Raw genomic sequence first — 12,183 nt, 5'->3', positions numbered from 1 at the left:
CTCTGCCTCCTGCTAGAAGTCCATCCCAGCCAAACCCATTCCATTGGTCTCCAGCACCTAAAAACTTATCCAGGAGCTCAAGATCCAACATATCCCGGGTCCTTTAATTTCCCTAATTTCTTTCTTTCTTTCTTTCTTTCTTTCTTTTTTTTTTTTGCGAATCTGATCTAAGATAGGAACCTTGGATGCTTCAGGCTCACCAAAGGCCTGGGCAGCCCACGCCACTGCTGGGTAGGGAAAGGCAGCACAGGACAGGGGACAAGGTCTGGGGTGGGCACTGCGGAGGTTCAGGTCTCTTCGTTCTCAGGGGACTGGACGCAGGACGCCGGCCCAAGGTCGGCGGCGCAGCATCGTGCGCACTCACCCGGTTCGGAGGGCAGGGCCATGCGGGTTGGCTGCGGGGCTGGAGCGCAGGTGCTGCGCCAGGCAGGACGCACAGGGCAGCGGCTGCAGTGCACTGACGCCTGTGGGGCCGGGCGCGCCGAGCTGGACCCAACCAGGCCGCGCTTGCAGCCGGTGCCTACCCGGCAGGAGCCAGCGACTGGCGGGGACCGAGCTGAGCGCTGCGCAGCAGGACCCGGGTGGCCGGTCTGGAGGAGCGCAAGCGGCCTGCGCAGCGGATCTCACGCTACCTGAAGGACCCGCAGCTACCCGAGGCGCTGGGCCGCGCTGCCAGCAGGAAACCTGAGCACCCGGGAGCGGTGGCCGCCCTGTCTTCGGCCGGAAGCGAGCCCGGCTCCACCCGGGCTCCTTGGGGCCGCGACACCGTCTGGGGTCAGATGCCAACAAGGATACTCGTTCTGTGCCTTGTTACCACCAACTCAGCTGCAACGCCGCGCCCCAAGGTGTTTGCCGACCTCCTACCCTCCCCACCAAGACTTTCACCAAAACGAGATTCTAGAGGCTCGATCCCCGCCAGGACACTTACTCTCGGTAGCTAAACTGATCATCAAGCATTGGTTTTCTCCAGGTGTCTGCCGGGTCCCTTGAATTACCTTCTCGCCCCTCCCAACACACAGGCGGGCGCGTATGTACACACACAAACAAGCACAAACACACACACACTCCCTTGCTCTCCAGCCTTTTACGGTCTGGTTTCTATGCCCGCCCCTCAAAGTCCGGAATGACCTCCGAGTAGCCATGGCCAGCGGGAGCTTTCTGTGCACCATTGCTCACCTCTTCCCAGCACTGGAGCCTGCTGACCACGCCTTCCTTCCTGGAACACTGCTCCCATAGTTAGCACCGGGGGCCTGCCACCCTCGCACAACCACGCTGTGTGAGGCACACTTTCCACAGGCTTGGGTGACCGGTTTCTCAGCTTCCATGGCCTGGTTTTCCATTATACTGCTCCTGCTCCGGGGAGACTCAGGATGCCAGCTCCCTGGATCATTCCCTCAGCTCACTCGGGGAATCCAGGTTCATCCCCATGGTTTTAACAGCCAGTTGAATCTAGTCTTAGGCCCAGAATACTCCAGAGCCGCAGGTGCTAACATACTAAAGAGCATCTCTACCAGCGGTTCACGGCCCAACTCCTAATGGTCTGCCCGTGTTCCTAGTCTTGACATCACCAAGCCTTTGAGCAACATTGAGGACCCATCCTTGACTTGTGTTTCTTTCTATAAGTTTCTGCCACTGTGTGTTTTCACTCATTTCACAGCTGTCTCATGCAAGCACCAAATTTTATTCTTTCTACATCATAGCCTGATGCTTACAATCTGCTCATTTACAAATAATATGCACGTGACTGCTAATATACATCACAAAGCACACTAACAAGTGTTAAAAGATGTGATAAAGATGAACCAATAATTAAAAAAACAAAAAACAAAAAGACAGTGTCTTACTCTTCAGCCCTGGCTGGCCTAGAATTTGCTATGTAGACCTTCCTCTGTCCCCAGAGTGCTGGGATTAAAGGCCTGTGCCATCAAGCGCAGCAAATTATTTTCTTTTTAATGAATGGTATGTTATATTTTTCTCTTTTCACTTTAAAGTTTTCCACAATCTGCTTGGTGAGAGCACAGTGATTAAACTAATTTACTAAATCCTAATAATAGTTTACTAAGTCCTAGTTTAGTAGTTAATGAGACTAGAACCTATGCTTCTGATTCAATTAATAGGGATACTTGTTTCTAATGGCTATTGTTCTGTTTTCAATTCATTTTGTGTATGAATGTTTAGCTCCCATGTATGTCTGTGCACTATCTGTGTTCCTGGTGCCTGGGGAGGTCAGAAGAGGGCATTGAATCCCCTGGAACTGGAGTTATGGGGTATTGGGAATAGAATCCGGATCTTAAGTGCTCTTAACTGCTGAGCCATCACACCAGCTCCCTGGATTGTCATTATTTGTTTCCTAAGAAGCTACATCATGCAAAGATAAACAGAATTCTGTCTTTGCATTTATTAAATCATAATTCTGTTTAAATAATGCCTCCCAACTTTGTAAATGTGCAGTGCTACAGAAAAACTGGTTTGTCCCTGAAATCAGTGTTCTCAGTGGGTATTTCATCAACTGTTCTTGCAATTATCTTTAATACATGGGATACTGCTAATTGAGATAGTGAACTTATAAAATTATAAACATGCTTTCAGAACCGGCCCAATGGTGCAGCCAGTAAAAGGACTTCTTGAGAGCATGAGGACCTTAATTTGGTGTCCCTATGATTCCAGCACTGGAGAAGTAGAGGCAGGAGACTGGGGCTCACACCTAGCCAGTCTAGACAAATCAGCAGGCTCCAGAATCAGTGATGACTATGTCTCAAAAAAATAAGGTGGAGAGCAACTGAGGAAAACACTGACAACCTCTGGCTTTGGCACATGAAGATGGTAACAAAAGGGGAAAGGGACACATTTCATTTTGCCATTAAGCTTACAGAACAGGAACAGTCCAAATGCCAGTTTTCATAGTGCATTCCTGCAATATTTATTTATTAAAATATTCCCTTAAAAATATCCCCCTTACCTGAAAGACGTTGTTGGGGTTTTTGGGTTGTTTGGTTTGGTTTGTTTTTTTTTTTTTGTTATTGCTGTTGTTGTTGTTGTTGTTGTTGTTGGTGGTGGTGGTGTGTGTGTGTGTGTGTGTGTGTGTGTGTGTACAACCTTGTGTACATGTGTGCACCCCCTCTACATAACACACTTGTAACAGTCATAGTCATGAGAGGTCAGAAAATTTGGAACATTTGCCTTTGTGTTAAAGAGAGACATCTCTAGAGGCTGGAGAGATGGCTCAGGGATTATGAGCACTGACTGCTCTCACAGAAGACCCTGGTTCAATTCCCAGCACCCACATAGCAGCTCACAACTGTTTGCATCTCCAAAATATGACACCCTCACACAGATACACATGCAGGCAAAACTTCAATGAACATATAAATAAATAAATAAATAAATAAATAAATACATCTGTAAATTCCATGGATGCCAAGTTCTTGTCTCTAGGATGAACAGTGAACTTTGGAGCCACAATAGTCAGGATTTCCTGTGTCCCCCAATATTTCACTATAAAGTATTGTAAAGCACCCCGCTGTGTTTAAAGGGTATTTCTTATTCATATCCCTTCAACTTTGTTGTGGCAGTTTATCCAGGGAAGAATAAATGGCTGGTTTCATGTCACAGTCTTCAGATGGGGCCACCAGAACATAGTAGTACTCATCATGGGATAAGTTGTCCATTGCTGTGAACACATCCTTATCCTTATTTTATCAGAGAGGATTTATCATCAGGAAGCATGGCATCTTCTGTGCAATTGGAATCACTCAACAATTGTGGGCTATCCTGGGCTGGCCAAGAATGGGCCCATCAACAGCAAAATATGAAAAAAAAAAAAAAACAGAGGCTTGGGGGTTCTTAACTCCCAGGGCTGAGCTATTCCCCTGATAGATGCATGGAATGAAAGAGTCACTCTCTTCAGCTGTATGCCTGCTAGTGACCCCCACCCTCCCCTCCAGTGGGTAGCCCCAGTCCAATGGCCCTCATAAACTAATGAAATGGCATATAAAACTAAACCAAGTGATGAATCTGGGAAAGCCTTGGCAAGGAGTAGGACTGGGGAGGATGACAGGTTTGAGAGGAGTACCCAGAATGTACTGTGTATGTCTGAAATCATTAAAGAACTAACTTGGTTAATAGAGAAGAAGCATGGTTTACTGGTTAGTTTTTGTCAACCTGACAGAAACTTAGACATATCTAAAAAGAGAAGATTTATTGAGAAAAATGCTTCCAGAAGTCTGGCCTGTAGATGAGTCTTTGGGGCATTTCTTGATTAATGATGGACACGGGACAGTCCTACCCATTGTGGACAGTGCCATCCCTGGGCTGGTTGGTAATTGTGGGTGCCATAAGAAAGCAAGTTGAGCAAGCCATGAGAGGCAATCCAGTACTCTACATCAGTTCTTGCCTCCAAGTTCCTGCCCTGAGTCTCTGCCCTGACTTCCCTGGATGATGGACTATATAAGCTGTAAACCCTTTTTTCCACACTTTGCTTTAGGACTTGGTGTTCAATCACAGCAACAGAAGTAGAAACCCTAGCTAAGACAGGGCAAAGACAGGATGAAATATGTTAGCAACTCATACCCATCTTGCATAACACATTATATATTCTAAATTCCTTTCTTTGACTCTTTGACAATGTTTTCTGAGTGTGTTTCAATATGGTGCCTGTGGTAGTTTGAATGTAAGTGGCCCCCATAAATTTATAGGGAGTAGCACTATTGGGAAGTATGTTGAAGGAAGTGTGTTGCTGTGGGGTGGGCTTTGACATCTGTTTTGCTCAAGCTTCCCTCAGTGTCTCAGATCATTTCCTGTTGCCTACAAAATGTAGGACTCTCAGCTACTACTCCAGCACCAGGTCTGCCCACCCACCCTGATGAGAATGGACTGAACCTCTAAAACTGCAAGTGAGCCACCCCAATTAAATGTTTCCTGTATAACAGTTGCTGTAGCCATGGTGTCTCTTCACAGCAATAGAAACCCTAAATAAGCCTGTGCCCTTTATGCCTGTCTTCTCTCTTAACCAATGCAGTCACTTTAACCATGGCAAACAGAGAGGTAGTTTTGCCTTTTAATTAGAGCCTCAAAGAAGGTTTCGATGGCTGAGGATATGGCTCAGTGGTAGAGCATGTGTGTAGTATGCACAAGGCCTGAATTCTGTGCAGTGGGGGAGGGAGAGGGAAAAGGGAAAGCAGGGGCATCTCCTAGGAACTCATTAACTCTGTCATTTTTCTGAGTCAGCTGTTCATATCATAACCTGTCTCTAGGCCTTTGCAGGGGGGGGGTCTTTCCAAACCACCCACCCCTTTTATGAGAACAACTTCAGCAGAATTAGATTGCATACTCCATCTGTTCACTACCTGGGATGGAAGTCGTTTGAAGACCCTGCCCCCTTCTATATGTGAAAGCACTTGGACTAGGAGTTCCCAAGCTCCCTTCCCTTCCTGCCTATGTGTGATGGACACCAGACTGTGCACTGAATAGGAGTGTGTATGTGGATTTATTTAGTATATATTAGCATGAGAAATTTCTAAACAAGAATATATGTGTAATTCCTATTTTTCCTCTGTATTTCAGTGGGTTGTTCTGCAGACCCCACTTTAAAGACCACTGATTGAAGACTTCCCTTCCATTGATTTAGGTCAATATGAGCACTACCTAGATAGCCTTGGCCACTACCACCACCTCCCTGAGACACCTGTCCCCCTGCCTGCCCTAGCTGCAGCACACACCAATCTTTTCATGCTTCTGTCTCCAGAGGAAAACAGCCCACCTCGCTGGCTCCTTGCTCTAATGAACTGTTCCATTCACTGAGCCCTTTGGCATCTTAAAGAATACATGAGGCCAGAGACACGGGCACCTGCACCAGGAAGTACTTCCGATGCGCTGGGGGACTGGGGCTTGCTGAAGCAGTCCACACAGGCATGCTGTCCTCTGGAGAGTCGCCCCACTATGAGCACGTACACATCCAAGATGGGTGTGGTGCTTTCCAAAATACCGAGTCTCCTGTGCTAGGAGACAACTACATACCCCTACCCCACAAGAAGGCTGTAGGGGAGGGGCTCTGCTTCTGAGAGCAGCCTCTCTCAGTTCCCCGCCCAAACAGCCTGAGGTCTGCTACTAATTGAATTGAGTGGATTGAAATCATGGCATATGGTCTGACAACAGGGAAGAAACAGGGCAACAAGAATACATGGTGGTTGCGGGGAAAGTACCCAGGACAGTGATGTTGGCTCCTGCCAGGGAAGGACATCATAGCCCACCCAGAGGCTGCGGTATGGCAGAGTATAAGCCTTTCCCCACATATACTTTAGCTGTAGACTGATTCCTTCTTAGGACTACAGCTCCACAGAGATGAGCCAACCCGAACAAGCTGGCATTGACTGGCAGAGGGTGGAGCTATTCCTTCACTGTAAAGAGCCAGTTTCTGCTTTGTGGGATGAGGGTGGGGGGGGGGTCCTAAGAAAAGCCAGCCCTGTCTGAGGACTTGAGAAATCAGTGTGGGGAGTTTGGCCCTGATCACAAAGCACAAGCTCCTGAGACTGTGACAGAAGTGGAGACTGAATTCATCAGTGTCTCAAGAGAATAGGACTGGGAGAGGTACAGGGCTCAGGAGGATGTGTTTTGGTCTCTTGGGGACCGAGATATTTAGGCTTACAGCCCTCACTTCTCTCTGGATTGTTCTAAAGGAGATTAGTGGCCTGGGACTCAGGGCTGGGGCCCACAGCCTGTGCTTCTCCTTGGTCTGAGCACAGTGGGTGCTGATGCTTTTCGGGGAACATGCCTAACAAGCATATGGTTTCTTCAATTAAATGAAGTCTAATTAAATTAGGAGTCCCTTTCTCATCCAAGAATGGCCTGTTGTCATTGCACTCCCTCCAAGACTCGATCCAAAATCAAACTAGGTGACACAAGGAATTAGATTCTGGCAAGAACACAGACAGGAATCACAACCTCAAGCATCTTTACTTATTTAGCCCTTTTCTTGGAACTACCCTGAATCATCAGCCCTCAATCTCCACTATCTCTTGCCTTGTGGTTTAAAAGCTAGATTTCTAATTCTACTGTGGTTCTTTATAATGTTTGGAAATAAGAGAGGGAGGTATGAAGAATTCAGACAGGGCTGGGACCTTTGCTTCCTAGAGATGCGGTCACCACATCCATCTAACTCCACACCACACCACACTCATACATGCATCCCTATTAGGCCATACTCTTTCCCAGTGTTCCTTCTAACATTCCTAATCTTGGCTATCCTCTTCTTTATTCTTGGTTGAGGACTGACCATTCAGCAAACTACCAGGCAAAGGCTGAACAGAAGCATGGGTATGTAACTGTCCTGCCATACAATATTTGCATCAGATTTGTGTGGCAGGCTCCGGAAAGCTGGCTACTATCAGTCCTTCATTGTACTATCCATAGCAATGTGGTTTCTACCAGGGACACCTGGAAGAGGGCCAGCTTAAGTTGTATCAGAGAAAAATCATACGATTCAAGCTCCTTAATTACTTTAAGAATGAGCTTACAGTCTCTCAGAATAAGATACCTCTGGGCAAGAGAAAAACAGTCTGCTTAAAAATTTGATGTGGTTGGGGGTGGGGCAGTCAGTTTTTAAGAGCCAGAGGTTCAAGTGAAACTGTCTTTTGTACATAACAGAATCATCATGTTTATAAACTCACAGCAACTGTGGTTGCCTGCACACAACCATGCCAGTCAACACTTGAGCAGGAAGGAGGGAGGAGCTCATGAGCCCTGACCGGCAGCTTAGGAGCTATTGACAGCTGGTGGCTGCAAGAGGAGAGTCAGTTTCTTTAACAGTTTGAACCCTGGTTGGTTGGTCATGCTCCAGCAAATGGTCCCACAGCTTACACAAATTGGACTCAATAGTTATTTTAAAAGGAGAGGAGGATATGAGGTTGAAAAGGATTGAGAGAGTAGGGGAGAGATCTGGAAGGAGTTTCCGGGAGAAATGGGATGAATAGGATCAAGATACACTGTGTGTATGTATGTATGCATGAAATTCTCAGGTAACTAAAAATATGCTACATTAAAAAAATATTTTGATATGAGAAAGGGATGTCACTCTATCGGTAGAGTGCTTGTCAGCCCTGTGTTTAACCCATGCTGAATAAACCAGGCATAGGGTCTAATCTCAGCACTTGAGAGGTGGAGACAAGAGCATCATAAATTCAAGGTCATCCATCCTCTGCTAACAGTGAATTCAAAGCAGTCAGGGAGGAGAAGAAAGGAAAGAAGGGAAAGAATGAGGGAGAGAAGAAGGGATTAATTTGATACAGAAAATTAAATACCAAAAAATTTGTGAGGAAAGCCAGGTATGATTGCCCCAGCCTGTAAACCTAGGGCTGGGAAGTTGGAGAGTTTGGGGAAAGCCTGGGCTACAAACCAAGACCCTTCCTCTAAAACAAACAAACAAGAAATTATCACAATTACACAAAAATGTGAATTCAACCAGTGCTGCTGAACTGCCCATGTAAAATGGTTAAAGTGGCCAATTTTCCTTAGATATGTTTTTCCATATTAAAAAAATTATGAAAGAAAATTAACCTTATATCCTCTTATGACTCATGTGTCCTTTTGTCTACAAAATCATAAAAATATAAAGGACATAAAAACCAAAAGCTTGTAAAGGAATTTCAATGCTACTTCAGGATTTCACTACGTCTTTGCATCATTAAGCATGAACAGGGCAGGGCAGATGGCTAGTTATCAACTATGCAGCTTCCCACAACCCTTCAGGGCAAGGGTGCAAGGCTGCTTTGGGAAGCAGAGCAGGAAGTCACAGTCCAGATGGGCCAGGCCAGGGAACAGGAGGACAGAGCGGGGGAAAGAGCGTACGTGAGGAGTCGAGACCCAACAGTCACTACCACACAGAGGTCCAGGCCCTCTGACACTGAAGTGCACTGGAAAAGCCTCAACAGCTCTGGGTAAGCAACAATTCCCTTAGCTCATTGCCTGTCTAATGGACGAATCCTTGGGATAGAGAAGTAGTAAATCTCTTAGGATTCACTGGTGTCTGTCACCTGTCCACTGCTCCCAAAAGATGAGCCCCTGACTTTGGCCATCTACAAATTTTATGTCTCTCTTGTACCTCGGATAATTCCTGCTCCAACCAGGTCAACTCCCCATTACCTATGGCAAAGTACAGGTTCTTTTTCTCCCCTTTAGACAAAGTCTTTCCTTACAGCTTTGGTGTCCTGGAACTCCCTATGTGGACCAAGCTACCCTTGAACTCACAGAGACCCACCTGCCTCTGCGTCTAGAGTACTGGGATTAAAAGACCACCATGCCTAACTCAGATCCTATCTAGATAAACACAGTGAATACTTGTACGTCAACAATTCAGCGTTTCACAATGAACTTTTGGCAGTTAGCCTCAGCTGTTGGTAACAGACCTGAAATAACGACCTAAGCAAGAAAAGAAAACATTTTCCTAATTAAGAGTTGAAAACTACATACCACTCCAAAAACCCCCAGGCTCCTTCCAACCCATGCTGTGCTATCCCTCAAATATGTCCCTTGCCCTCACAGCAAAAAGTTTTTCCTTCTGGAAGTGTCAACAGGGGAACCTTTAACCATTGCAGCTGTGTTCCATGGAACAAGAAGAAGGGAGGGGTAGAGATTTGAAGACAGATAACATGGGCTCTGTGTGTGTGTGTGTGTGTGTGTGTGTGTGTGTGTGTGTGTGTGTGTGTGTGCAGAAATCAGAGGTTCATGGCTGATCCCTTCCTCACTGTCTCTCCATTTATTTTTTTAGACACCCAGAGCTCACCAATTTCACTGGACTTGCTTGGCAGAGAACTCCAAGGATTCTCCTGTATCCCTCTTGTAAGTGCTGGGCTTAAAGGCACATTGAGAGTTCTGTGCCTGGCTTTTTCACATATATCCTGGCAGATCAAACCCAGGTCCTTATACTTGCATGGACAGCGCTTTACTGACTCTCTAGACCAAATGTCACTTCAGAGAGCTTTCAGATTACCTTCTCATTGGCCACTCCAAGTTTCTCTGTAACATCACTAACCATGTGTCTGTATTTCGTTTCTCATTTATAACTTCACCAAAGTATTTTCCTTTCCAAATATAACTACCATTGGTTTCCATGGCTAATTTGGTTGCACCAGGCCTAGAGTCTCACGTTAAAGAAAACAGAAGAATACCAACCCAGAGCAGTTTAGTTATCTTCACACCTCCATACTCCTCCTGTTGAATGCCACTTTGTCTGCAGAGTTGCAGAAGCCACCATAAGACAACATTTGGTAACTTCAAGGGCATCAAAGGGAGCTGGGTATCTCTTCCACGATGTGAGGGTGCAGTCTGAGTTGTTCAAAGCCCTCACTATACTTGCTCATGGACCTCTGATGTATTGAAGGACCACACTGGCATCACACACTCTGTCCCACTATAGCTATGGCAGAAAGATTCAGGTCACACAGACCCAAAGTCACTACCATCAGGTACTATTATACTTCACCTCCTCTTACAGAGGAGGCCAGTTTTAATCCAGCACACTTGGAAGGACCCACAAACACACTGTCGTCTGTGAAGCCATTACAGAGCACCTAGCAGGTGTCAGACCCTAGGTCCTAGAGGAGCAATGGAGGATAGAGTGTAGTCCTCTGCTTCATGAAGACTGTCAGCTAATGGTTGAGACAAGACATTCGTCAAAAAGCCAACCCAAACCATGACTGGAAGAGAGACATGAGCAAAAATACAAGAGGGGGCAGGAGAGACTCATGTGCTGCAGAGGCCCTGGGACCATGCATGCAAACAGCACCCAGCTCTCATTTTCTTTCTCTCACGTGTTTGTGATCAGATGTTCTGTTGTGATCACACAGCCAGAACTGGGTTTTGGTGTGTGTGCATTTCTTGCTTTGCTGAGAGGAAGTAGCACACAGCCTCGGTAAGCAAAACCACATTTAGAGCTCCAGGGCAGTGCTGTTCAAAAATCAATGTTTCCAAACCCTGTTACTCGTCCAGCATTTATTAGATCTCTCACAAACCTGTTTTTAAATTCTTCATACCCACTCTCCCTAGGGTCCTGGTGTTTACTGTGTGTTCCCAGCTTCTTCTGATCCAAGGATTCCTACCATGTGCATGGACACTGAAGCCAATGTGGGGAGCCTTCTCCTGCCTAGAGCCATTTATAGGCACTTCAGCTCTCCCTCCATGATTATAGAGATGACCGCTCATAAAAATGTTCCTGGGAGTGATAATATGAGCAAAGGGCTCAAGACCAGGATGGGAAAACCTACAGAAACACCCAATCCAAGCTAGTGAGAGATCACTGACTCTGAACTGACAGCTGGGGAACACGCATAGGTCTGAAGTAGACCCCCTGAATGCATGTGACAGTGGGTGGCTTGGGAAGTTTGTGGGGCCACTGGCAGAGGGACCATGATATATCCTTGATGCATGAACTGGCCTTTTGGAGCTCATTTCTTATAGAGAGATACTTGCTCAGCCTAGACACAGAGGTGAGGACCTTACTCTCTTTGAGGATCAAAAGGGATATGGTGAGGGAAAGGTGTGAGGAATGGGAGAGGGGGAACTAGGATTAGTATGTAAAAAAAAAAAAAAAAAGATGAAATAAAAGCTTTACTACCCCCCCCCACACACACACACAATGCTCACCGGTCAGGTACATCCACAACTTTCCGTAGTAGGTACCAGCTACTCATGCTGGTAGGTACTCATGCTCCCCCAAAACCTGGCCTTCGGTTAAGCTCTCCAGAGAGCAAATGTTTTGGATCTAGCTGGGGTGACTGGCCTTACTGTAGCCACATATACTTACCTTTCAGTGCATCTATAAGGACATTTCCAGAGAAGATTAACTGAGACAGTGAGAACATAGCCAGCTCCATTCTCAGGGTTGGTGGTCCATGGATAAAAAGAGAAAAGAGAGAACATGCCCTGAATGCAAACACTCTTCTTGTTCTTGTTCTACTTCCTGGCCCACACAGATGTGAGAGAGCAGCCCCCATCTCTGAGGTCAGGAACTGGTCCCACTACCGTGCCTTTCCCCCGCCATGATAGACTGTATCCTCTACCCAGGAGCCAAAACAACCCTTCCTTCCTTCTTCCTTCCTTCTTTCCTTATGTGGCCTCTTGTCAAGTATTAGACATCATCAAAGAGAAAATAACTAAGACATCATCCCTTCTTCAAATTAAACCTAATCTCTG

The 12,183-nt window shown here is 46.3% G+C and overlaps 1 protein-coding gene across 6 annotated transcripts in view; it reads right to left on the bottom strand.

Moving 5' to 3' along the window:
* Ampd3 (adenosine monophosphate deaminase 3) overlaps window positions 1-11,879 on the bottom strand; it is a 54,114-nt gene extending 42,235 nt beyond the window's left edge. The window contains exon 1 of one of the 6 annotated variants that reach the window (XM_051192676.1): window positions 11,795-11,879. In XM_051192676.1, coding sequence (XP_051048633.1) covers window positions 11,795-11,864 — 70 coding nt within the window. In that variant the 5' untranslated portion in view covers window positions 11,865-11,879. Of the gene's footprint in view, window positions 1-364; window positions 479-632; window positions 846-928; window positions 1,048-1,176; window positions 1,268-11,794 lie in introns of those variants that run through there. The other 5 variants (XM_051192677.1, XM_051192679.1, XM_051192681.1 and 2 more) reach the window with 5 other exon arrangements.
* Between the last annotated feature and the right edge of the window lie 304 nt (window positions 11,880-12,183).

Source organism: Phodopus roborovskii, unplaced genomic scaffold (genome assembly GCF_943737965.1).
Source record: "Phodopus roborovskii unplaced genomic scaffold, PHOROB, whole genome shotgun sequence".
In the NCBI taxonomy this organism is placed as follows: Eukaryota; Metazoa; Chordata; class Mammalia; order Rodentia; family Cricetidae; genus Phodopus; species Phodopus roborovskii.
Note: the sequence above shows the minus strand (reverse complement) of the source record. Positions and strands in the feature narration are given on the sequence as shown.